The sequence below is a fragment of the Cupressus sempervirens genome, chromosome 5 (assembly GCF_028749045.1).
Source record: "Cupressus sempervirens isolate cs-2001-9-10 chromosome 5, ASM2874904v1, whole genome shotgun sequence".
NCBI classification, from domain to species: domain Eukaryota; kingdom Viridiplantae; phylum Streptophyta; class Pinopsida; order Cupressales; family Cupressaceae; genus Cupressus; species Cupressus sempervirens.
Genome location: NC_143122.1, coordinates 945,729,444 through 945,754,978, shown reverse-complemented (window position 1 = coordinate 945,754,978; position 25,535 = coordinate 945,729,444). Strand labels below are relative to the sequence as shown.

The 25,535-nt window shown below is 37.0% G+C and overlaps 1 protein-coding gene across 1 annotated transcript in view; it reads right to left on the bottom strand.

The window, feature by feature from the left end:
• The window catches only part of LOC149559085 (mediator of RNA polymerase II transcription subunit 6-like), a 119,494-nt gene that overhangs the window by 47,200 nt on the left and 46,759 nt on the right, over nucleotides 1-25,535 (bottom strand). Inside the window, exons 4-5 of the mRNA XM_089833047.1 lie at nucleotides 18,582-18,756; nucleotides 18,111-18,180 (exon numbers count right to left, since the gene is read on the bottom strand). Of these exons, the coding sequence (XP_089689173.1) occupies nucleotides 18,111-18,180; nucleotides 18,582-18,756 (245 nt within the window). The remainder of the gene's footprint in view (nucleotides 1-18,110; nucleotides 18,181-18,581; nucleotides 18,757-25,535) is intronic.

Sequence of the window (25,535 nt, the reverse complement as noted above, 5' to 3'; positions counted from 1 at the left end):
TTTTGTACAATCTAGCAATTAGGTAGAACAGATAGGAGCTCATGTAGAATTGCCTTTGGTTTTGCATGGTTCTGAGTTGCAATTCTAAGTTCTCGCTTATGATCTTGGCCCAATCGAACCTTCTTTTCCCTTTCTCAATCTCATCAATGAAGAAGTACATCCAATTTTCAAATCTCGTTCCTTAAGCTAGGTCCATGATTTGACTGAGCAGAACAACGAGATCACCATATTCTGGTTTGAGATCTGCCACTGTAAGCCTCGATGATCTGTTAACTCCTTTTCTTCCCTCGTGTATCCAATTCTGCTTTAGATGCGTGTAATAGGCCTCTTGGTTATCTTGAAATGATTTAGCTGCTTGATCCATCATTACAATTGTCATGCCCTTGTACTGGGGAATGTTGAATGTTTCCTCGATTGCTTGTTCGCCAATGCTGGCCAACACTCTCTTCTCTTCATCAAAAATGATGGAATTACTGTTTAGATCAAATCTGGATGCACATTCCACAATCAATTCTGGACAAGGCAATGTGGGAGGAAAGGCTGCTACGTGTACAATTCCACTCTTGTAAATCTTTTTTGCCAAGGGGGATTGTCCTTCCTTCAGTCTGTCCCTCATCTGTATCATGTCCACTGTACAGATATTGGTGTCAGTTATTCTCTTCATTTTCGAGAAGAAGGAAGTTTTGGGCGTCACATCCTCTTTGTCTTTCTTACTGTTCTCCCGCTTGGGATTCTTACTTGCACTATCATCCTCCATGCTCATCGCCCTATTACGGGATGGTAGAGTGGTGGACCAAAAGGCAAGAAAAACCAAGCGGAGCAATCCTTAGACTAAAACGAAGGATGGATGTCAGCTTAAGCACTCCTTGCAACTCTAGATGATGAAAATTTACCTTAACCGATAAACTTACAGCAACTTTTCAGAACCTAGGATATGACTTTCAAGTAGTTCAAATCCCTTTCCAAATTAAAAATTTACACTCCTAAAACTCTCCAACACTTGCCTTCTATGCAAAAATCAAACTTTCATATGTATCTCTTCTCCCAACAAAATTGCCAAAATCTGGTATAAAAAATGCAGTCCTAAATAGGAAAAAAAATCAGACCTTCACCATGAATTGCCCAAAAATCAGAATCAGACCTGCCTCAATAAAATGCCAAGAATGGAAAATTTTGCCTTTGTCTCAAATTCACCCAAGCATGAAATCTGAAATCTGCCCAAGATGCTACCTAGGGCACAAATCGCAGCCCACAAATGGAGGAAAAAACCACCAAAATATGCAAAAATCTGCCCACAAGAAAAATCGCCAAGGTCTGAAAATGGAGAAATGCAAGCAAAAATTGCCCAAGCATGCAAAAAACTGTCTTCCACTAAATTCGCCCCCACAAAATTCGATCAAGTCTGGAAAAAAATCTGCTCCTCCACAAAATTCGCCCACATGGAGAGGAAGAAAAGTGATTTGTGAAAATGAAATGGGGAGGAGACTCCCTTTATAGCCAATTTTCTTTCTCCATAAAGCTGGCCTACATGGTCTAGGAGAAAACAAAAAACAAAAATTAAATTCAAGTTAAGGCCCACAATTAAATACTTAGCTCAAAAAAATTAATTTTGCCAAAAGAAAATTGCACTTTTAAATTTACCAATTAGCTCCAATTGCAAAACGAAATTAAATGGCCTTGAGGGTGTTAAATATTTCCATTTAATGAGAGTTTAGTAATTAATACATCATTAAATTTGGATTTTGGCTAACCAAAAGCCATTTTTTCAATATTAAGTTACCAAATTCACTAAAACTAAAAAACTTTCAAGGCAATTTTAATCCAATTAAAGCCAATTTTTGCAACTTTCCACCAAATCGATTTTGCCAAAGCTAAAATAAAATAAAATTGCATCTAGAACCAAAAATCAATTATTTTGCAATTTTCCTCATTTCAACAAAATTAAAAAAATTTCACCAAAGAAAAAATTTGAGATTTTTCCAAAAACTTAAGTCTAATAAAAATTTATCTTTTGAAAATTATCCAAATTTACAGAGTTAAAACCAAATTTTCAAAAGAAAACGTCTAAGTACAAAATTCACAACTTTATCTTGCCAAGTTGAAATTAACTTAGAAAAATTTTCGGCCTAGGGATAAAATTGATAGCTCTGGAAAATCAAGTTAAGAAAACAGCGTGAAAATAAGCTAAGCCTCCCCATATCTGTCCTGAAGGTGCCAAGGCGTGACATTTTCAAAACTCAAAAATTTTGGGCAATCCAAAAATTTGCCGAGGTGATTAAAAGAAAAAGGGGGTCCCCAAGATTTGGGGCGATGTGTGAAAACCTCACAACAGATACCTAGGAGACAGCCAAAAATCATAACAGGTATTCCAAAAAAGAAAATCAATAGGGCCAACTATTAAGGTTGCTTCAGTCTTCTTCCCTTTGAACTTTGCAAAATTCAAGCCGATATACCTAGGAATTTATGATTTCCCTTCCTACTAACAATTTACAATATAAATTCCCATTTAGCAGATGAATTCCTCTAATTCTTCTAATTTAAGGACTGAAAAAGGGATGCAAGATGACAAACTCCTCAAACCCTAACACTCCTTAAATAAAGTGCAGGCTATACTTTCAAGCTTACAACACAATCTGAAGATTGATTGATTAATTTTGACTATATAGTCCATCCAGATTTTCCCAATTCTAAACATGATCAGTTCTTTATCCATTAGGCTATTAGTCACAAAACGTTGATACTTAAGATCAGATCTATCCTAACACTTTGTGAAAAGGAAAAACAATACTCAATCTAAAATCTCATTCTTATCATAATCTTTGTTTGATAACTTTCAATTCTCCAAATTTGCATCAAGCATTTACATAATCCATTAGATTATCAGCAAAATATGAACTTAGATATAATCCCAAATGGCTCATAACTAAGATTTAATAGACATTGTCATCAAATTCCATAAAGTTAAAAGCAACACAAGAAGAGACAAGATATTGCTCGAGTAACCAGCTAGTAAATGTTTTTGTATTATCTTCTTTGAAAATATACAATTCAGTATCAATTTCAATGAGAAAACTCAGACAGATTCGGTAATCTAACTTTATACTTCCATTAATGACATTCTTGTGACAATAAGACTATACAGCTATGGACTGACTCCAAAACATGAAAGTGTATATCATTCAAAATGAAAACTCAGACCCTTCTTTAACCTTGGGAACTCACTTGTATAGGGTGAGTTGCAACAAGTTTCAGGCTTAGAAGAAAAAGGACACTTGTCCTTTAACAAAACATGGTTACATTTCGAGACAAAAAGTCGTTTTCAATAACCCACGAAACAGCTGATCTAGGTATATCTAGCATAATCTGCATAATTTGAAAGTAGTTTCATGATTTGTTATGTAGGTATACCCATAGTGGATGAACCACAAACGTAAGGTATCTTATTGTAATAACTACTTTCTTTCCTTTTGATAATCATTTACTGCCATGCATCCTAGCTGTATGTGCATTCTAGTGGGGCAAGAGCCTCTTCAGTTTTATCCTTTTCTGGCTTAGTAACAACCTCTTCTACTTTTTCATCATTTGTTTCTTCTGTGGGTTGTGGGGCCACCTTTCATCCTCTTTTTCTCCTTGATCTTGTCCCTGTTCTTTTGTTTCTTCAGTTGTTAATTGGATGTCCTCATGCTGAACACTTTTTTCAACTAGTTGTTGTTCCTTCTCAGTTCTCTCTGGGTCTTGTGGCTTATCCTCTACCGCCACCTATGAAGATTCTATTGTTGAATAATATTTTGTTACCTATTCACCATAGACTGATTCATCCGGCCAATCAAAATTTAGGATCTCTTTCTCCTTAATCATGATATTTTTCCCCATTGTCTTTAACTCTTAAAGCTTGGGCTCTAAAGAATCAAAAAAAATCTGGACATTTACAATTTCTTCAACTTTCTTGGCGAATCAAATATTATCTTCTTTATTTATAATGTATTCATTCTTAAGCTCAAAACTTCCTTTAATTTGTTTCCCCATGCTTCCTTTGAATTAAAATCAGTTGGGTTACTTAGGACATGTGGGAAGAGATCAAAACTCTTATTAACATATCCGGAGAAGCCTGTTTTCATCTTTATCTGCAGTATCTCTCTCCTTGTATCAAAATCCAACAGATCAATAGTCTGATCATATGCATCAATTTTATCAATTATATTGACACACAGACTAATTACCTCTTGTTCTCTACTGATCCACTTGTCCAAAATTTGTCTCAAAGTAACTTCATTCTTTCTTAACTCAGTCCACATGCCTACTAGCTTAGACATTTCATTATAAAACAAAGGCCAATTAACACAATCAACCAAAAATAGAATAGTATCCCTGATTTTGTCTTCATATTTCAGTGATGCTTCTACTTGTGCAGCTCTGAGTTTGGCCTTTTCTTCTTCCAACTCCTCCTTAGTATAATATTCTTGTTGTTGAGGAGCGTTTGGGATTTCAACAATAGGCCCGGTAGGAGGATGTGGAGCAGAGGATGTTGCAATTATTGCTTGAGCTGATCCCTACCACTTTTCTTTTTCCTTGCTACCTCTCGAATCTGGCAATGATTTTTTCCATTTCACTGATTTTTCTTCCCCTCTCATCATATTCTTTAAAAACCTTTTCAAATGTGCCATTTAAATCAATACGTTTTTGTTTGTCTTTCTTGGCCACATCTACAATAAAATCAGGCACTTCTTTACTCATTAGAGTTGATTGCTCACTATCAGTCTCTGACACCCTATAGACCATCAAGTTTCCTGTATGTTTTGCATCTAAAACCTCTTGAAGCCTAGACTCTCTCCTTTTCTGCAATGACCACATTACTAATACTTGGTGGTCTCCACTGTATTTCACCCCCTTATGAGCCTCCTTGGCTTTCTCCTCTATTCTGAACTTTGTTTCCTTCTCCTTCCTGATGGCATCAAAAACCATGGCATTTGCAATGTCCCATTTAGGAAGTATGAAAACACCAGCATCTTTCAGTAACTACCTTCCTGCTTCAAGGGTTATTTTATCAAAATTTTGCATTAATTCATCTTTTATCTCCTCTTCTATTACAGAGTCCTCTTTACCAAGTTGCCCTACTTTCAATTTATTGCATTTTGCTTCAAAAATTGAAATATTTGTTCTCCAGAAATATTGAATGAATGCACTTGACTTGAAAAAATCATCATCTGAAATAAATTTCTTGGTAGCCTATTCAATATCAGGATCCATTTCTCTCCCCTTAAAATCCTCAATTGTGAGGTCCAGAGCTGGCATTGGAGGTTCTTGTAGCACTCCTTCTAATTATAATGTTGTTATCAAAACATCATTATGGCCTCCCATCTACTTCAATTGTTCCCTCATTGTATCTTCATCATCAAAATGCATAAGTTTGGGAAGGTGAATATTCCTCAGCCCTTCATGAAGTCCCCACTTCTATTTTTTGTCTTTTTGCAGATGGCTCTGAGGGAGGGCTTTCGGAGTATTGCCTCTAGTATGCTGGAACTGGATGTGCATCTATGTTCCTAGCCACAGTGTATCCAGTTTTCCTTTGGAGAGTGTATTGTCCTGGATTCATGATAGATTTTCTTGCAAGCTTCTTCATTACCTCCTATGCCTGATCTGGACATGCATTTGTTAAGGCTTCCTTCTTTTCATTCAAAACTTGCATAATTTCAGCAAAATGTGACATTGATTTACTAATTTTGTCACCCCAAAACTTTACATCCCTTAATGGATCATAATTTCTATCTAGAGCATTTATGAAATCCATCACCTTCCTGAAATCTCGCCATTTTTCTTTCTTCACTTCTTGCTCCTACAAAGAGAATTCATTCCTTATGACATCCTCAGGGTAACAGAAATTATGACTATAACTCTTGACCTTAGTCCTTTCTCTAAACATCTCGTAAAAACCCTCGAGATCTACAAACCTAGGGTGCAACTGGGCCATTTGATATTTATCCAAAAACATTCCTAGGTGTTTCCATCCACCCTTTGTTATAATGAATTGGTGGGCCATAGTGAAACTAAGAAAGATTGTTCCTCTTGACCTCCCAACCAATTCTCTTTCCTCAAGTCCTCCAACTTGCCATAAAAACACAGCAAAATCTACCTTGAGAGGAACTTGGTAGGGTAACACATGAGGTTTTCCTTGAAAAGCATAAACTCTGAAAACAGTAGATATAGAAAACGGGATGATGTTTGCCCAATTATGGCTCACCTTGAACCTTGTGGCATACTCCATAGACCTGATTAATTCCAACAGAATTTGAAGATTGTCTTCTACTGACAGTGCCCTCATCTTTGATGCAAAGTATCTGTCAAACCTAACAAAGTTGGCATATGTCACTTTGCATGTCATACCACCACTCCACAACTACACAAGCATCTTCTCACTTTCACATTCTTTTTCCAACTTCATTTCCTTCTCAAATACAGAAACTCCTTTCAAAAGACACATGTACATAAGCATGGAATACCATCCAAAGGGATTATCAACTTTACTTTGCTTATTCCAATCAATCCATTATGGATCTCCTCAGCCAGATAGGAGGCAAAATCAAAAATTGAATTCATTCCATATTGTAGGATTCGGGCTATCATATACATTAGAGGCACTAGGACATATTCTTGCTCATCTATATGAAAAAATTTACACAGGGAAACATACAATGCCTGGGCCCTAGGATTAAAATTCTTCTTCAACAAAGGTTCAGGGGTAGATGATTTAACTAATGTAAAACTTCCCACTTTGGCAAAGTGCTCCTGAAATGGCCCACTCCTAAGGTATACTCTCTGAGCATCATATTTTGCTTGCAATTTCTCTCCTCATGTAGGGCAATGTTAGGGTTCATAAAAACTTCTATAATTACATCTGATGTAACTTCGAAAAGACCATCTCTAGAATCATTTCTCACTAATCGTAACACAAAGTCATATCTCTTGGCCAGCATGGTCAACAGATCTACATCCATGAAAACTCCTAGTATAATAAGTTTACCAACACCAGACTCCCATACATTATTGTGGGGGTGTCTCGTTTCCTCTGAGAAAACCATTTCTTAAACAATTCTAGACCACCCATGGATGTTTGTGCATCCCTTAGCAAGTTTCCCTTATCACATAAACCCTCGTCAACCTTTGATCAATGGGATTGAGGGACCAATTCCTTACCCTTGGCCGAATCGTTTGTCGAGGCATTTAGTTCTTCAAGAAACTCATCATGAAGATTCCTATGTTGATAATCTACTTTTCCAAGTAAATCTCATCTAGGAGGCATCTTCACAAAATATGGAAACTTTCGCACAAGCAAATTTCTTTACCAAGAGAGGGACAAGAACTTACTGAAATATTTCCGTTATTTCCTGGTTGCAGCAATTCTCAATTTTCTAGCACTGACTTCCTAGCTCTTTCTCACTCTGCTATTCAATCACTCTTTTACAGAAAAAATGTGATGCGTGCATTATATTTTCAGATTCTACTCACATGAGGATACTTAATTTACCATTAATGTGTTACAGAGAATGGGTATGCTTATTTTTCATGTGATTTTAAAAATAGACCATTGATTAATAGCATATTCGACAGCCGCAATTGAATTCCATCGTTGAATCATCCTTATGCATGCTAAAGTGGCAGTCAAACCAATCCTATCTCACCAACTGGAATACACTTTATCTTTATGAGTCCTTGTTGTGCTTGCTTAAAACCCAGGGACACATGTTGCGATGTCGCTTTGTCGTGTTGATGTCAGTTTTGTACCGCTACATAACATATAGCAATTGAACACTTGATATGGGATATCAAACACTCAATTCCTCTCTTGAAAAGTTGAACTCATGAAGACAAGAGAAAAACTCCAATGTTCCTTACACCTGTGGATACTAACTCAGTTATATCAATGTGATTTGTTGGTAATCACGTAGGCGGCCTTACGTTGTTCATTCAGGGATAACTTGGGCTCTCGTTGTGGTGGTGATGATTTTGTATGAGTGCCAAATAATGCAGATGGTGGTGATGATGGGGGTGAGTTTACCAATGATGCTTCTCCTAACTTCTTTCCTCAAAACTCCAAATACTAAGCTACTCATTGCTATTCTACTCCTACTCCTATGAATGGAAAGATTAGCAAATGGACGAGGATCGAATCTAATAAAAGCTAACCAGCAACTCTACCTCCATAGATGCAATGATTCAAAGAAAAAGAACTAGTTTACCACACAAGGCTTCTCAACAAGTCGCTAGGATCCTAGTGGCCTAGTTATAGATCCCTATCAAACATCCACTAATATCACCATGCCACTATCCATCTACTCTTACTCTTACTTAGCAACTTTCTCAAAATGAAATCTACTTTAACAACTCCAAAGGAAAATCTAATTCTAACTATTTAGAAGTAGAAACTATGCAATAACACCAAATGTTCCTAATCACCATGCAAGTCATAACAATGATAAAGAGAGGCAATTTTAGTATTATCTTAGCAACAATTTTCTTTGACCCTTTACAAATGAGAGCAAATGGCCTTATATAGAGGCCCAAAATTACAACTAACGATAGAGATAAAGAGGCAAAACCAATGATCCAGATTGGATCCCAGAAACCCTAATTAGGGTTGCCACCCCATCAGCCAATGAGAAGACGCCACCTCATCAATGGACCAATGAAAAAAAAGGGAAAAGTGGCAACCAATGAGAAGGCACCAAAATGGTAGCAAATCAGAATAGAACACCTATCCTACCCAAGAAGAAGGAGAATTTGCCACTTGGGCTTACATCAAATGATCTTCTAATATAGTTCTACCCCTTTCTTTCATCTTTTTAGCCAAAGTGATGAACTTGGCTAGCTTGTCGTTGACTTCCTTCATGGGAGGGCAAAATGTATGTTTCATCTTGAGCTCAACTGAATTCATTGTGTTGCTCGCTACTTGCAGTGTTTTCTCATGATCCTTCTCATATTCTTTCATGTATCTGATAAAGGCATTGAGGGAGGCAAGGATGCCTAAATGTTTCTTCTTGATGGAAACCTTCCCGAACTCATCCAATCTTGATCCAAATTCTATCTCATTGACATTCTCCTCTTGTCCACTTGAACTATACCTTTGGTCTCTAGCCTCAAATATTTTCAAATCACTTCCTCCAAATTTGCTCTTCTTGCTCCTAATTGCTCTTTGTTGCTGGCTACTACCTTCACCTTTCTGTCTGACTGACTCTGTTGGACCTTCCTTTGGTTTCATCTTCTCATAAGTAAGATATACCTTCTTTGTAATTTCCTTAACTTTTCATTGTACCACGACTCGGTGTGCAGATCAACTATCCTTTTAACTGCCTCCAAGGAAGGATCTTGATGATCATCCCAATCCATTGGATTCAACTCCGTTCCATCCACTGTATCATAATCTTCTCTCAGCACATTTTCATCATCTTCCAGTTGATCGGGAATATCAAGGCCTCTCCATCTGATTGCCCTCATCATGTTCACTAACAATCTTGAGAAAGTTAGCTTTCTCCCGTGAAAGTCATCCCGTGCATTGGCCCAAAAATCCTTTATAGTAGGAACATGCTTGAATGTATTTCCATGAGATGACTTGATAAGACCATTAGGATCGAATCCTTAACTTGCTCTATACCATCCTAGATGATACCATTCTAATTCTTTCTCCGCAACTAATAGGATTGGGGCAACTATCATTGTCAATTCCAAATGAGATGGTAATGCCTGTCTCACCTTTAAGTTTCATCACTCTATTATAATGCTCAAGTTGCCTAGCCAATTTCATCAAAACTACCTTGTCGAGTGGGTACCTTGGAAGTCTCTTGGGACATACTATGCTTCCTGCTACTCTAATATAAGTGAATTGCAGAAATTGGATGAACCAACTCCCATACTTCTTGGCTTTTACTTCTACATCTGATGAAAGCCTCTTAATAGGTGTCCCTTGTAATATCCTTACTGTCTTCATGGCAAAGGTGTCACAAAATATCTTATAGTCTTTGTTGTTATGCAAGTGAAGCTGTGGATAGCACTTGTGCACCAAACATTGCCCCAGCCCATTGCCAATTACTCCTAAGGCCTTAAGTCCAAGATTTTCGTACAATCTCACTATCAAATAGAAAAGATAGAACCCCATGTAGAATTGTTTTTGATTTTGCACATTCCTAAGTTGCAATTCTAGATTTTCGCTTATGATCCTAGCCCAATCAAATCTTCTTTTTCCTTTTTCAATTTCATCAATAAACAAGTACATTCAGTTTTCGAATTGCATACCTTGAGCTAAGCCCATGATCCAATTGAGAAGCACAATGAGATCACCATACTCTAATTTGAAATCTGACATGGTGAGCCTTGATGATATGGTAACTCCCTTCTTGCCCTCATGTAGCCAATCCTACTTTAGGTGGACAGAATAAGCCTCCTGGTTATCCTAGAATAACTTAGCCGCCTGATCCATTATTACTACCATCGTGCTTTTGTACTGGGGAATATTAAATGCTTCTTCGAGCACTTTTCCGCCGATGTTGGCCAACACTCTCTTCCCTTCATCAAAAATGATGGACTTACTAACCAAATCAAACCGGGATGCACACTCCATTACCAATTATGGACAAGGCAAGGTAGGAGGGAAGGCGGCCACATGTACAATTCCACTTCTGTAAATTTTCTTTGCCATGGGGGATTGTCCTTCCTTCAATCTATCATTTAATTGTATCATGTTTACTGTGCTGATATTGGTATCACTTATTCGCCTCACTTTCGAGAAGAAGGTGGTCTTACACATCATGTCTTTCTTGTCTTTTTGGTGTTCATTCCCTTTGGATTCTTGCTTGCACTAACATCTACCATCCTAAACACTTATTTCTACCCCTTCATTCCAAGTGATATGGACTACCCTTATCGATCTCCAACCTCCTTTCTATCAATGGAATCTAGCTTATTTCTGCCTCGCCAAGTCCTATCACTACACTTATCAATCTCCAATCTTCAACCTAGGGGTGGGACTACCACTCATTTCTACCTCTTCATTACCTTAGGATAAACTACACTTATATCTCCCAACTCCAACCTAAGGTGGTCTAGCTTATTTCTGCCTCACCAAGTGTCCTATCATGAAATCTACACTTATCTCTCCAATCTTCAACCTAGCAATGGGATGATGAAGTGGTGGATAATGAATGCATTAAGAACATAAGGGAAATAAAACCAAGTACGAACAAGGAGTAACATCCGCTTTTGAAACAATCTTCAACTCTAAAATGAATAGAATTTTATCTTAAATCTGCCTTTACCAATAATCGGGCCCTCTTCAAATTTGGATCAGATCTCGAAAATTTCAAGCCTCCTTGCAGATAATGATGTCGTAGCAAAAATTAGAATTCTAACCTCCTTGAAATTGCCCACATTTGCCAAAATCAAACCCTCAAATGACATGGCCTCTTCACCAAGTAAACACGCCCAAATCTGCAAATTGAAATCGCAGCCTTTAGAAAGAAAATCAGACCCCAAAGAAAATCGCCTTAGCAAGAAAATTTCAGATATGCTCCAAAATTTGACTTAGGGCAGAAATTCGCCCAAGATGGAAGACGAAAAATGACACCAAGCAAAGAAAAATCTACCCAAGAAAATCGACCAAGTCTGCAAGCTGCCCTTCTAGAGAAAAATTGCTCAACACATGAGGAGGAGGAAGATGGAATGAGGAGATGAGAGAGGGGGGAGCCCCTCTTATACCAAAATTTCCATGTCGCTCCAAGCTGGCCGACTTGCCCTGGAGGAAAGCAAAATTAAATTAGTGCTTTCATTAATGGCCCAGATTTGAATGCAATGCTAAAATTACTCAACTCAAAGTGAAATAAACCCTTTTATTTGTCGGTTGTGATAAAAAATTGCAAAATAAAATAAGGAAAGCCTAGGAGATGCCAAAATTATCATTTAAAAGCATTTTAGCAATTAAAATCAACTCTAGCAAGCCAAAATCGATTTTCAATTTTAATTTACTAATTTCTTTCAACATTTAAAAATCTTCTAGGAAATTTTAACCAATTTAATGCAAAATTTTGCAATTAAGTCCACTTTCCATTTTGCAATGCAATTTTAAATTTTTTCCAAAATAAATCATTTTCTCTAGCATCCAAAATCGATTTTCCAATTTAATTTCACTATCACCAAATTTTCTCTTTTCACCAAAAATATAAGATTTTCCAAAACAATTAAATCTTTAAAAAAATCTATTTTCAAAATGCTCAAGATTATACAATTACATCCAATTTTCAAAATTCGTCTGAGTCCAAAATTTTGCAAATTTATCCTGCCGAATATTGTTCTTACCATTGAAAAATGTTGTCTTTGAAATCGTTTGGCCTAAGGATAAAATTACATGTTTTGGAAAATCAAGTTTCGCACCGGGTGAAAAAAAAAAATCCAACCACATCCCTCCTGGCCAGAGGCGTCCAAAGTGTAGAATTTTCAAATCGAAAACCCTTGGACAACTCCAAAAAATTTTCAAGGCGACCCAAAAATTCCAAAAATCCACAAAAATTGCCAAGGCTTGCTCGAAAAAGGGGGTCCCCAAAAATTTTGGGGTGATGGTGTGAAAACCTCACATGTCGCTATGGTTAAAAACCTTGCATGTTTTGATAGCGACAAAGCAATATCAGTAGATTTGTTTTGCATCGGATGCGGTATATCAAACTTGTTTCTTTTAGTGCTTTTTCTTCATGGCTGGCCCACCCACGACACGTGGCATCACGTAGCATAGTCACATTGGTTATAAAGCTTGCTACTTGCCTTAGCGACAAAGTGACGTTCGTTGATCTCCCTTTGATCCAACAATTGGGATATTTGTTTAAGTTTCATACAGCTGGGCCCATATGGGACACGCATCATATTGTCGCATTGTCGTGTTGAATAAACAACGTACTTATTTTCACAATGACAATGTGATGACCATCGATTTTCTTTTGATCTAAGGGCAAGAAGAAATCGCATTTACCTTTCCTTTTATGGCCCACCCACGACACGTGGCATCGCATTGCACTGTCATATTGTTTAAACACTTTGTTACTTGCCTTAGCAATAATGCGATGTCTGTAGATCTTCATCCACATCAACGGCCTTAGGTTTATCTGAGAACATTTTATAGCTGGCCCACGCACGGGCCACGACATGTGGCGCCATGTCACTTTCTTGCATTGCATAAACATCATGTCTCTTGTCATGGCAACAATGTGACGACCATCGATGATGATCAAGATCAACAGTATCAGAAACAACACTTCCACTACATGATATGGCCCACACAAGGCACATGTTGAAGGGTCACTTTGTCACTATGGTTAAAACCTTGTACACTTTTCCATAGCAACAACAGGACAGCCATTGATCTTCAACAAGATCAACGGTTTTAACAAACCCTTAAAACAATCTGGCTCCTAGCTGTGATCAAATTGAACTCTGACAAGTGTCCATCACTAGTGACGTCTTCTTTCTTACGTCCATCAGCACTAGGGCCCCATTGCATACACGTCATACTATCACATTGTCGCATTTCTTAAAATTCTTGCACATCCCAATAGCGATAAAGCAGCATTCGTTGATTAAACCTAGATCTGACGGTTACAAACAATCCATACCATGGGTCCATCACAAGTAAAAGTATATCAAGAATTTGAAAATTCAAAGGGTCAGACACAATTGATTGTTTAGGACAAAGGTATAAAGAAAATAAAAACACAAAGGACTTTAGTATATAACACTTCTAATAAACCCTTTCCCTTTATCAAAATAAAAAACCCTAGAATAAAAAGGGTTTAATATAAAACAAGGATAAACCTTTTCTTTGTTGTTTAGGGTTTTAAGATATAAATTCTTGCTCTACAAAATTAAAAAAATTTAAATCAGATCGTTGCAAACGAATTTTCAAATTCAAACCTGAAGCAAAACCAACTCCTAAAAGGAGCTAACAGTGGCTCTGTCTGGGGATGATGGATATTCTATATTCGTGCAAGAGCTCAGAATTTCTATATAGAGCAGGTCATACACTTAAAAAGACTAGAGAGCACTAAAACAAAACAACAAGAGACTAGCCAACCAACCAACAAAAGGGGAAACACACTATGTATTGTATATACAATATTTACAAGCCTAACTACTATTCATGGAAAATAGAATACCTCTTAACTAAAGTATCTTTTCAAGAACTGTCCATGAACTGACAGTTCAAGGTCACTAGAAAGTTCCTTCAGAAAATATGAATCCTCACCCCACTTGTCATGAACCAGATAAAGGCCTAACCAAACTAGATCAAACTTCCCATGTTTTTCCTTGTACACAGTAGTTGGTACAAACCATTGCACCAAAACCTCAAGGTGCTAGTGAAGGCCACCCACCAGGATCATAACATCCCACCAAGCTCTGCAAATCTAGACTCTGGGCTGGATGTGCGCCCATGTGGTGCGCCCTCCCTTGGCTATCTGAGCCCCGAACAAACACTGCAATGCTGGCGTTGCCACCCGCTCTAAGACTCAAACCTAGGTGGAGGCTCTAATACCACATGGTACGAACCATTGCACCAAAACCCCGAGGTGCTAGTGAAGGCTGCCCACCAAGATCATAATATCCCACCACGCTCTGCAATCCAGACTCTGGGCTAGATGTGTGCCCATACGATGGGCCCTCCCTTGGCCGTATGAGCCCCGGACAAACACTAGAATGCCAACGTTGCCACCTGCTCTGAGACTCAAACTTGGGTGGAGGCTCTAACACCACATGGTACGAACCATTGCACCAAAACCCTAAGGTACTAGTGAAGGCCGATAACATCCCACCACACTCCGCAGTCCAAACTCTGTGTTGGATGTGCGCCCATACGGTAGGCCCTCACTTGGTCATATGAGTCCTGGACGAACACTGCAATGCCGGCATTGCCACCTGCTCTAAGACTCGACCTGTAGTACCATAACATCTGCCTCAAATTTTCTCTCCACTATCTTCTTGTCAAACAAGTGTTTCATTTGCAACTGTAATTTAGCATTTCTTGCAAATGCTTCTCTTCTATGTTGATTTAATCATGTGAGCTCATATATTCTTTCTTGCATATCATCCACTAAATCTTCATCGTACTCCTAGATAAATTTGTATAAGCTCATCAAATTATTTTGAGACCATCTTTTTTGAATCCCATATACCAGGTCAAAAGGTGTTAGCCCAATGGCTTTCTTGACTGTCACCCTATTTGCCCAAACCGCTAGAAGCAATTTAGAGTCCCATGCCTTCTTATTCTCATCTAAGATCCTTTTGATGATCTTCAACAGACTTCTATTTGTGGATTATGCTTACCCATTTGCCTGAGGGTGAGAAGGGAAAGAAGTAGACCTAGTAATATCATATGTCACAAAATTGTATAAATTCATCAGATCTAAAACACATTGCATTATCTATCACAATTCTCTCGGGGCACCCAAACCTTGTAATTGTGTTACTCAACAAAAAATTATTCACAACTTTACTAGTTGCTTGTCTAGTTAGGATAGCCTCTACCCATTTTGTGAAATAATCAGTAGCTACAAGGATCCATGAATAACCACTACTTGATTTATTTCTATCTCTCCTATAAAGTCAATTCCCCATTGCTAAAAAGGTGTCTGAACCTCCATTGGCCTTAATGGGGTGTTCCCAAAAAATTTTAATTTGCCAACAAACTACTGACAAGGGTCAAATTTCCTAACCAATGTAAGGCCCCATTGCATAAATGTGTCATACTATCGCATTGTCGCATTTCTTAAAGCTATTGCACATCCCAATAGCGATAAAGTGACGTTCATTGATTAAACCCATATCTGATGGTTGCAAACAATCTATAGCATGGGTCCATCACAGGTAAAAGTATATCAAGAATTTGAATATTCAAAGGGTCAGACACAATTAATTGCTTACGACAAAGGTATAAGCAAAATAAAAACACAAAAGACTTTAGGATATAACACTTCTAATAAACCCTTTCCCTTTATTGAAATACAAACCCTAGAATAAAAGGGTTTAATATAAAACAAGGATAGACCTTTTCTTTGTTATTTAGGGTTTTAAGATATAAATCCCCGCTCTCAAAAATCATTTTTTTAAAATGACCGTTGCAAATGAATTTTCAAATTCAGACCTTAAGGAAAACCAACTCCTAAAAGGGGCTAGCAGCTTGTTTGAAAAATTTTGAAGTTGTTGGCCAAAACCCTATTAGGTCGACCTAATTGCAATTAGGCCTATTTACTAGCCCAAGTTGGATGGAACATTTCGTGGGTACTTGGGAAACCTATTAATGGTTGAATCCTTATTCTTAGGGTCTAATAAGATTGTCCAAGCCATCAAATTGTGCGGTTGTTCAAGTTTGGGTGAAATTGTACCTTGTAACCAAGTTTAGGGAAATGGCCCCAAAGTACGAAATTGCTTGAGTTTGATTCAATTCAATAATAGCAAATTACTCATGATATCAAATGTGATATCAAAATGGCAGATATCTTCTAATCAAAGATATCCGTAAAATTTGTCATTCTTAATATTACCAATGGCATAATATATGTCTTGTGTTTATCCTCCTTAGCTAAGAGGGAGTACTGATGTTTGGTAGCTTCAGTCAAATAAAACAATGAGACTAAAGTGCAGATATATATACATATGTGTGTGTGACAGAGAGATACTATATATATGTTATCATTTTAATGAATAGACATGTCCTGTAAAGGGACATGTCTCCTCTTGATATAATCTCATCATTGTTTTGATATGTGTTTTCCAATTGGCAGCAATCACTTTTTTATAATGAGATTATATCAAGAGGAGACATGTCCCTTTACGGGACATGTCTATTCATTAAAATAATAACATTGTTTCTTCTCATTCCTTTCTTCTTCCATTAATCCTTCTTTAATTCCTATGCTCCTCTCTTTCTTTGTTCCTCCATATCTCCTACAAATAAAGTCTTCAACCTTGTATATCTCATGTTTGAGGGAGTCGTGACTCTTCATTGCATGCCTCTTGACCTTTCATTAAACTTAACTACAATGCAATTCTATCACATTATATTAAAAAAAAAATTAAATTAAATTATTTTATTATTATTATTTATTCTTAAACCCTCTTTTAGAAAGGAGACATTGTTGATTTGGTGGTCAACACCTCCTTGGGGACTCATGACATGACTTAACCACCTACAATGGGTGTGTGTGTGTATATATATATATATATATATATATATATATGTATGTATGTATGTATGTATGTATGTGTTATTATTTTAATAAATAGACATGTCTCCTCTTGACACAATCTCATTATAAAAAGCCAATTGGAAAACGCATAACAAAACATGGTAGTGCCATTACACTTACAGCGATTCAAAAAACTAACACACTACCGTTTCAGAGAGTGCAGGTCTCTTTCGTCTTTCTTCAGTTACGTCGATCAGCATTGACTTGCTCATTACCTTTAGAAAGCCATGCAACTTCCCAATCAACCTTGCAGGCTCTATTCCCTTCGAGATAGGCTTCCGATCAGCTTATCACTTCTTTCTCGCCATTGTCTCTTACCTGGGGCACGAAGCAACTGCTCGATCCTCCTACTTCCAGTCACACCAAGCTCGTGAGGCCTCACAGTGGATTCACTCAATAGCGGCACTGCACTTCCAACAATACTCTAAGACGATCTAGGGCTCACCTTCGGACCTTATCCTTCAATTCTGTACTTTTTCACACCTAGGAAGGACCTTTAGTCTTCCTTTGTGGGTCCTTTGCTTTCTTGTTTGATCCTTTTCCGGTCACCATTTGGTGCTCCTGCTGTTGGTTGTTTCCTTCGTTGTATGCTTTTAGTCCCTTACACTCTTTTGTGGTCTCTTGTTGGACATTAGTAAATTTATCTTATCTTATCTTATGCTACAAGGATTAAACTTAAGTCTAATATAGTGGTATGTGATTAGTAAGTGCCATTGCTTTCCTAAATGGATTAAACACAAAAAGAAATAATACAACCATAATGTCATGTATTCTTGAAAATATTGATTCATTGATATACTAGTTAATGATAAATAATGAAGAGGAGCATATCTAACATACCATAACCAATCTTCTCTAGCTTTGAGGAAGCAATTGTGAATGATTTTGATATATGATATAGAGCTCGTACCTGCCAAACAAAATAAGTGCAAGTTTCAGTGAGAAACACAAAGGATTGCATCTGTCAGGTCAGTTAAAAAGTTACATATAAATTCTCAACGCATACTTCTATTACCATTCTTTTTTTTTATTAAAAGCCAGAACTAATGCTTATTATTTCAAAACACGTTGAATATTTAATCAAGAATAAAGATACAATTTCTCTATATGCCATTGTCTTTTGATTTTATTATACAATCTATAATAGAAATCACCATAAGAAGTTCATATAGTCCAGATTTCTCATGCAGTATACATTCACCTTTTGGTATTAGCACATGTTTCATATGTGCACGCTCCCATGTTCTATTTGGAACTTCAGTACCAAAGTGGCTTCACTAATGACTTGAAGATATAAATTATAATACATACCATTCGAGATGCAAAGACACTACAAAGCTGAGGTGCCTGGTAGATAGAACCATCCAAGACGTAATATGTTAGCATGGGAGTGATTTTCTCTGGCCCATCACGCTTCTGCTTCCGGAAAACAAATAGGTGAGGCTCCAAAACTTCACTCAGTACAAATTCAATGCCAGTCATTTTCCTGCTTATCAAAAAATGAAAATGCTAAATTTAGGTCAAACAGTCTAAAACAATATCCAGTGTACAGGTCGTAGCTTAGTGCCCAAAATCTAACAATAATCAATGTTTCTCCATTATTGCAAGACAAAAAGGGTACTATTTTCCAAAGAGAAAAATAATTGTATTTTAGGAACATTGAGAGTGTGTGTCTGCAAGTATGTGTGTGTGTGTGAGTAAAAGTGGGTGTGTTTGTGCATGCTATACATATGCATGTGTCTCATTTGACAAATTAATTCCAAATGACAGATCTGAATAACTGAAAGAATTTCTTAGACGATACTATCCTTGAACAACTACAGACAGACTAACTATATATGCTAGCATTTTAATTTGTCTCTTTTTAGACAACACAAAACAAACAGCACACGAGAATAAACCTCTCTTCAAATTTTGCTTAAAAGAAATGACTGCCTACCAATGTTTTTGCCTCATATACAAGCATCGAGTTGTTAACAGTTGTGCCTTACAAACGAGATTACAATATATCAAAAAATGAAATAGATAATTTAGGCCTTCCAACTGGCCAAAACAAATAACAACTATTCAACACAAACAAGATTTGAAAGGATAAGAACTTTTAAAAAGAAAAAATTAATGATTCGAAGAATCAAATTGTTATGATATGTACAAGCCTGCCATTTAACATATACTAGACATCAATATAAAATTGACAAAGTTAATCAATTTCAACTTAGTCCATAGAAATAAAAACACTAATGAACTAGCTTGGAGAACTTTTTCTACATTGTACATGTAAAATCCACTATCGTCCTGAGTCTACATGCTAAAAGAAACATTTTATTGGTTAGAAATGCCCAATCCTTGGGACTTTAAAATAAACTTTAGCTTATGGCACTCCATCACCAAAAGCACAAATAGAACAAAAACAAAAAAGTATTGACATTTTATTGGTTAGAAATGCCCAGTCCTTGGGACTTTAAAATAAACTTTAGCTTATGGCACTGCATCACCAAAAGCACATATAGAACAAAAACAAAAAAAAATTGAGAGGTATGTTGAAATCCTTAGAGAAGGATGGATTTTTGAGAATGGTAACCAACAGCTTTGCTAATAGCTATGGCCCTTGCCCTACCTGATTTTTCCCTAGTTCTCGCGCGTTTTTTACCCGGTTAACGTTCGCTGGGTCTGTACTTGGTTCCGTGGGGATATTCTTTGCTGGATTGGAGGTGAGTTTTACTGAATCGTGAGTGTTCTGGTGTAATAGGGTGGCTCAGGTTGCTGCTTGCTCTTTGCGGCTAGGAAGTATTTTATTTTTGCCCAGCATTTCAGCCCTTGTTTGATAGGGGGAGGTTTTGAGTTTTGGTCGGTAAGGAGGAGAGTTGGGCTTCTCCAAAATCTTAGTTATTTGGAAGTATGTGTTCAACAGAGCTGTCTTCATCTTTGCATGCAGACACTATAGGCCATTCAAGAAAAAAAAATGCATCCAGGGTTAGATCTTCTTTGGAGTTGGGAATCCAAAAGATTAAGAAAGTCACTGGATGTGTGCAACGAAGCTAGGATGTAATGTCCCCACTACTAGGGTTAACAAAAACCTGCAAAAAAATTGTTAGAATCATAATAATAACAAATCCCATTATACTATTCTACCCTCTATCTTAAACCCGACCTTAAAGACATCTCCAAATTGGGTTTCCTAACCCTTAGTTATTCGACCATCTTCTCGAGAGTGCACCCCTTAAGGTTCTTCTTGGACAGGGCATCCTCTATCCACGGCCAATCACATATGCATATGTTGACATCATCAAAAAATTATGGCACATCAATCACATGCATGTCAATCAGATGGAGATTATATCAATCTCACATAGCAACATTATAGAGATGATGAAGTCTCAGGCATGTCAATCAAATGGAGATTATTAATCTCACATACCAACATTATAGAAATTCATTATTCAAATTTATGTTGGTCAAATGGGTAACATTTTCATACCAACAATTATTATATCAATCTCAGACATTTCGGTTAGATGAAGATTATATGAATCTCTCATTCTAACATTTTAGAAATGATAGAAATCAAAGTCGTGCTATTCAGATGGAGATTTTATCAATGTCTCATACTAACACTATAAGTATTTGATCAATCTCTTCCTCTCCTCCATAAGTGACAATATTACTCACTTATTTTTACCTTTTAGGAATTCCCACGTAACTTACCGTTATCCTTTAAAATGTACAAATGTACTTTATCTTTTAATTGGGCAATGTTTCCAAGTTTATTCCCTTATATCTTCTTTATATCCCCCTTCTTCCCATCGTGAATTTCCTATCTCCAAGTTGTGGGTAGTTATAAAAACATCTTTTCTAACTTATTTTATTTCTTCCTTAAATTCTCCAACATGGCTTTAAATGTATGAAGGGGAGTGATATCTATCAAAAATAAATGATATTCCTTTTGTAGTTCTTATTTATAGGCTTGGGTCATTAAAAGTCAAGACCTGTAGTATAGTTAGGTTTGGTTTTTATTAATTTTAGTTTTAATAGTGACCACTTAGATAAGTTGTAATTCTTAGCTAAATCATATTTATATTGGTATGTATTTATTGAATAATGGTATATATAAGTCTCATGGGTAATTTATTCAATATTATTAAATATTGAGTAATATTGTTTATTAAATACTATTAAATAAGTATCACAAGAGTATACAAATTACAATTGATTTGATCATCAATATCTTATGAACTATTTATCTAATATTTTCATATTTTTATTATTATTTATTGACAAATTTGATTCTTAGAATTATTATCAATAATATTTACATATTTATTTATAATATTTGATTAATAGCATTGATTGATATATTAAGATAAGGAACTGCATACATATATTTAGAATAATATCCATTTTGAGTATATTTATATTAATCATAGGTAAATTTAGGCCTATGACAAAGGATTGACCTGTCTTGGTTATCCAACTTGAGATAATTTCAGAAGATGGTACTTACTGCAGCAACTATGCCCTCATTTGCAAGTTTATGGGATTAAGACTCTCGTTACCAGTTCCGGAGTAGAGGGTTTGGAACCCAAAAGGGGATAGAGAGATTATGTTGGCGGCCAATAACTATTTCATGGTTGTTTTTACATACATCGCACGTAGAAACAGGACCTTTGAAGGACGTTCTTACTTTTTAAATCAGGTTAGGCTCTCTATCAAGCCTTGGCATGTGGGGTTTAATACTGTCGAGGAGTATCTCTCAAAAGTTCCTATGTGGGTACACCTTACCTAACTCCTATTTGACTTTTGGAATGATGGTATTCTTCATTCAATTGCTCTCCTTCTAGGCAAACCTTGGGATCTACTCCTCAAACTCAAGTTAAAAAACTAATTTCTTATGCTTGCATCAATCTTGAGATTGATTTAAATAATCCTTTACCAAATTCTATAGAGATTCATCTTGTGTCTTCTTCTTGGATCCAATAGCTAGATTATGAGACACTTTCATTCAAATCTTGTATTTGTCATGAATATAGCCATTTATAGATAAAATGTCACCGATTCATTTCCGCTACTAATGCAACTAGTGCTCCTGCAGTTTCAATTCCTACAAATGACAATGTTTCTCCATGATTCCAAGACAAAAAGAAAACTATTTCCGGAATTTTAAAAAAAAGAATTGTATTTTAGTAACATTGAGAGTGTTTGTGTGCAAGTGTGAGTGTGAGTGTGTGTGTGTGTGAGTAAAAGTGGGTGTGTGTGAGGGTGTGTGTGCATGCTATACATATGCATGTGTCTTTGTACGTGTCTCACTTGAAAAATAAATTACAAATGAAAAAAAATATGAACAACTAAAAGAATTTCTTAGACGATACTCTGCTTGAACAACTACAGACAGACTAACTATAAATGCATATACAATGAACACCAGCCTCTTACTGCACAATTTGATCCCCTAAAATAAACACCCAGGAAAACAAACACTCGTGAGAGAGGAAAGTGGCATTGAATGCAAATTGAAAATGCCCAGGCAAATTAGAAAGTAAGCCAAGCAATAGATAATGCTTACCTTGGCAATTCAGATTATACAACCACCAAAGTATCTTCCCAGGAGTAGGTTAGAAGGAATACCCAACAGCAAGATAATTGAGCTCACACAATTACTTCAACAAACCTATCCTTCCCAACAAACAGTCAACACATTAATGAAGACATCACTGAATTCTATTCTCAGCCATAGTGAATACATTACAAGAAGATAATAATAATTCTCAGAATTTAATCCACAATACCTCAGCTATGGATTAAATGCACAACCCCAGCTTCAAACCCTTATACCCCAGCAAGGGAATTGAAAAATCACCAAACTTAGAAACCCTCACAAAGACAAATAAAATCAAAGACAATTGGATGCTGCCTTTATCTCCAAATGGGCTCATATTTATAACACAATATGGCACTAAACTTCGTCACACTTTTCACTTAAGAAGCTTCATCTTCACAACACCACTTTTTAACATTAAATAACTTAGAGTGTCATTATAATAATAATGTATCATTAATTAATTAATTCATATGAACCCACCAATAAATAACTCCATCCAATTCAGATGATGGCCAACTTTCAGTGCTACCAACTACACTGCCAAATATGGCAACTATCTAAAACAGACTTGCTAAAAATAGCAAGTTCACAACTGAGACCATCAAATCTCACTGCCAGCTCACGAGAGCCACGATGATGGACTAGCCTAGCCAATTGCAAAGACCTACTAAAAATGTGGACATTACAGTTTTTGGGTTAACACTACTTGATGCAGGAGCATCTGGCATGGGAAAATTATTGAAAAAAAAAATTGTGGAGGAGAGTGAAAGTGACGAAAACTAGAGGAGAAATAATAAAAAATAAAAAAGGGGAAAAAGGAGAAAAAAGAGAAAAAGAGGATTTCTATTTTTGAGGTGCATAGGTGGCATAATAGAAAAAATAAAAAATAAATGGTTGTCATTCTATTTATCGAGGTGTGTGGGTAGAATTCTAGAAAGTTATGAATATTGTAGAAAGTTGTGGATATTGTAGAAGGTTATGGAAGTTGTAGAAGGTTGTGGAGGAATTCTAAAAAGTTGTGGATAAGCCATGCATGGGTTGGTAAGTGCCTATTTAAGCAAGGCATATGAGCATTTCAAATCAAGCTTGGAGAAGCTCGAGGAGTAGAAGCTCAAAGAGAAGCTTTGGAAGGAAAGTTGGAAGGTGTGAAGTCTTCAAGGTGTGAAAGAGAAAGAGGAAGTGAAGAGTGATTTTTCCTGAGCCTGTGGACAGAGTGCCGAATGTCAGGCAACTTACAGCAGGATTGTGATAGAGTTGTGAGTGTGTAGACAGAGTGCCAAATGTGAGGCAGTTTACACTTGGATCTTGGATAAAGTTGGAGAAGAGCTAGTGACTGCGGTTTAGAAACAAGGAGGTTGCTTGGTGGCTTGCGAGCACAAGTTGAGATCTCGGAGGTTTCTACCAGAGTGTGGATCTGGACTAGCTTGGGTTTGGATTGGACCTTGAGAGATCTTGTAGAAATGTTATTGTAATTGCTAAGGATTTTCAAATTTAATAAAATTTCGTGCGAAGCATTTATTCTCTTCATATTGTTGCATTCTTGGTTATGAGTTGGTAAGGGTGGTGTGGCCCTTCGTCAGTGCTATCAGAGTGTACCTACATTAGTGGTATCAGAGCGTATCGTCATCACTACTTCCATATTCGACATATGAGCACCTTCATGTCTCGCATGTAAGCACTTCCAAATCTAGTACATAAACACCTCCATATCTTGCAAGTAAAGACTTCCATATTTGGCATATAACCTTTCTAGCATCATTGTCGAGTACAAACCTTGAGGTCTAAAGAAGACAGGTGAAAAGATGGAAGCATAATGAGTCAGCCTTTTGACCAACAAGTATTGATAATAGAAAGTGACATCGAGGAGGAAGTTACCCGGTCGGACCAATTGACACAAGACCTCGTCTAGGCATAGGACGAGGCTGTAGACCAATACGTACGGCGGGAAGCGAAGCAAAGATGCTCTCCCCACCAATAAGGTACAGGTCAAACTCACAGTGAACGAAGTTGTGACAATCTCCTAGGGAGTCTTCCAAGGTTACTAGCACATAGACAGGTAGAAGTAGAAGAAGAAAGAGAGGCTACCCAAACAAAACACTGAAGGAAGCAAATACTAGAATGGTTCTACAACAGGAACAAGCAAGAAGAGGATCATAGGGGCACAAATAAACATCGCATCGCACACCTAGTAACCCCAAAAATTAATGCCCCTTCTACCAAGTAAGGATAGGAGGCGCCATAAGGAGATACACCTAGAGGAAGACGAGGCTGAAGTAAGGTGATCCGTATGCATACAACAACAAACACTACAAAACCTTGCTCACAAGTTCAGTGAGAACTAAAAGGAAGGGCCACCATTTGGTAGCACCACCTACGGGGTATTAATATTTGGTACAATGCGTAACGAGGAAGACACAGACAGTTGGGAAGAAGAGTTGGGTGAAACAGAGGGCTTTGTGCAATCCAACACCAGCTGTGAAGAAAGAGGATTGGAGCGAGAGGTAGCCGACTTGTTTAAAAGTATGGTATGTAGGATAAAGGGGTTGGCTATATCCGACAAAGTAACAATAGGGCAAACATAGCCTAAGACCCCGGGAAGGAGGGAATACACATACAACCAAGGTATATTGGAAGAGGGTGGAAAAGGGGAAGGCTCACAGCCTGACGGT